Source organism: Coffea arabica, chromosome 11c (assembly GCF_036785885.1).
Source record: "Coffea arabica cultivar ET-39 chromosome 11c, Coffea Arabica ET-39 HiFi, whole genome shotgun sequence".
NCBI classification, from domain to species: Eukaryota; Viridiplantae; Streptophyta; class Magnoliopsida; order Gentianales; family Rubiaceae; genus Coffea; species Coffea arabica.
In genome coordinates this window covers 19,636,607-19,638,602 of record NC_092330.1, presented here as the reverse complement: position 1 = coordinate 19,638,602, position 1,996 = coordinate 19,636,607, and the positions used below count along the sequence as shown (strand labels likewise).

At 40.3% G+C, this 1,996-nt stretch overlaps 1 protein-coding gene across 1 annotated transcript; it reads right to left on the bottom strand.

Annotated features, from left to right (window-relative positions):
• Positions 1–1,171: 1,171 nt before the first annotated feature.
• On the bottom strand, positions 1,172–1,710 carry LOC140016502 (uncharacterized). Its single transcript, XM_072070033.1, has 2 exons — positions 1,374–1,710; positions 1,172–1,272 (listed from the first exon to the last, which is right to left on the bottom strand). The coding sequence occupies exons 1-2, from the start codon at positions 1,708–1,710 to the stop codon at positions 1,172–1,174; spliced, it is 438 nt and encodes a 145-aa protein (XP_071926134.1).
• Between the last annotated feature and the right edge of the window lie 286 nt (positions 1,711–1,996).

Here is a 1,996-nt window from a genome sequence, read left to right as displayed (position 1 = left end):
TTCTCATTGGGAAATATGAAGATGAGATTTTATGTGATGTTGTTCCCATGCAAGAAACTCACATTATCTTGGGGCAACCATGGCAATTTGACAAGAAAGTATCTTTCAATGGCCATATTAATAAGTACTCATTCATCCACGATGATAAGAAGATTATTTTTGTTCCATTCACTCCTCAACAGGTTGCTAAGGGCCGAGAACAATTACAAAAGAAGAGTTAGTTATATGGTGAAAGGAAAAGGAAGGGTAAAATCATGAGCCATGAGGGAGGGAGGGATGAGAGAAAACAAAATCTCCTTGCAACATTTAAAGTGGAAGTTGCTAGGGATGTTTTGTTTTCTAGCCAACTAACTTTTGCTTTGTTTAGTGTTTCTTCTTTTATGCAAGTTAAGCAAAGTACAATGGGGATGATCTTAAATTGTTCCACACCTATGTCCATTGGAGAATTTAAAAATTTTCATGGCATCTGCATTCTATGTGTTGCATCTCTTTGCTGTCAGCTCATGATCAACTTTACTCGCAAGGATGATTTGCATATTAATAAGATTTCCAAAGGAGTTGCTACACTTGAAACTTATTCTATACTTCCTTACCATTCATCTAATGATTTTTCCTTACTTATTTATCAATTTTTTGAGTTTTCTTGCATTGGTATTTCCCTTTATTTCACAGGGATTGATGTTGTTCACGTGTTACCTGATTTCATGAGTAAGTTTTACTCGAAATTTATACTCACTCCTATTGAATCAACAACGTTCTTCTAAGTCAATAAACAAGGGATTGCATGTTTAACTCTACCTTCCAGAGTTGGTCATCATTCGTTTAGTTCGTTCACTTTGGCATTGGCCTGTTCAGGCAAATTTGCTAGTTCGAATTCCACTACTTTGAGGCCTACATTCACATGCCCATGCATTTTTCAGTTACACACATGACATGTGATGAGGTTCGTCCAACACTCTAGTGTTATTCAATAACTCCCTCATTAGCTGCAAGTATATAGGTTGTTTTGTACTACAAGGAAGTTAAGGTTGATCCCTCAAGGAGCACTAACAATTACTAGAACTTAATCCTACTTTATTATCTAAACAAGAAACAACAATTAGAAATAAAAGCTACTTTAGATACCACTATGTAACAGTTACAAGTTTTTTTTTTATAAAAAAAAACGGGTCTAGTGCCCTTTTAATGATCTGACAAAGGAGAATACAAAGTTAGGGGAGCCACGAGGGCAACCCTCATCAGGGGCCATCATGAGGAAACCGCCTAGAATACCTAAAACAACCAATCTCAAGTCAATCAACATTATACATGCCTCGCACAACCCTCAATAAAGAGCAGTAGGAGGGAAAAAAGGAAAATTGAAGTGTCACTACCAAAGGTAGCCAAAGAATCCGCCACTGCGTTGCCTTCCCGGTAAATGTGATTATATGACAGCTGTGCAATACCAATTTGCCCAATACGACAGAGTATCGAAGTCGCAGATGCGGGAATACCGCCATGCCCCTGTATAGCATCAATCATCCCCTTAGAATCACCCTCAACCATCAGCATTGTTACACCCAATAGACTATAAATTTTCAGCCCCGTGCATAATGCCCTAGCCTCAGCCTGCAAAGAGGACACACCTGTATAGCCCTCCGCAAATGCAAATATCAACCGGCCATCTGAGTCCCTCAGTATCCCCCCTCCCCCAACCCGATGGGGATCCATTCGTGACCCATCAAAATTCAGTTTGCAGCATCTTTTCGGTGGCCGAGTCCAGTGGACATAGCGCACTTGAAAAGGCATGTGAAATTGACTTAGCTTGTAAACTATCGTATGCCAACATGGACCCAGGCATTGCCATCATAGAAATGGGAACTTTGAAGCCAGCAACTCTCTGAGGTCAGCTAGGATCCTATGTGAAAGGGTTTGGACCATTAGGACCAACCCCTCATATACGTACCCATACCTCGCACATCATAAATGCCACAAAATTACCGCAGGCACCACCCGG

What these genes read in the sequence shown, in the direction of transcription:
- LOC140016502 (XM_072070033.1), bottom strand. Translation starts at nt 1,710, where the DNA reads ATGGATCCCCATCGGGTTGGGGGAGGGGGGATACTGAGGGACTCAGAT. An exon ending in GGATTCTTTGGCTACCTTTG is followed by an intron (nt 1,273 to 1,373) that starts GTAGTGACACTT and finishes TGGTTGTTTTAG; the next exon opens with GTATTCTAGGCGGTTTCCTC.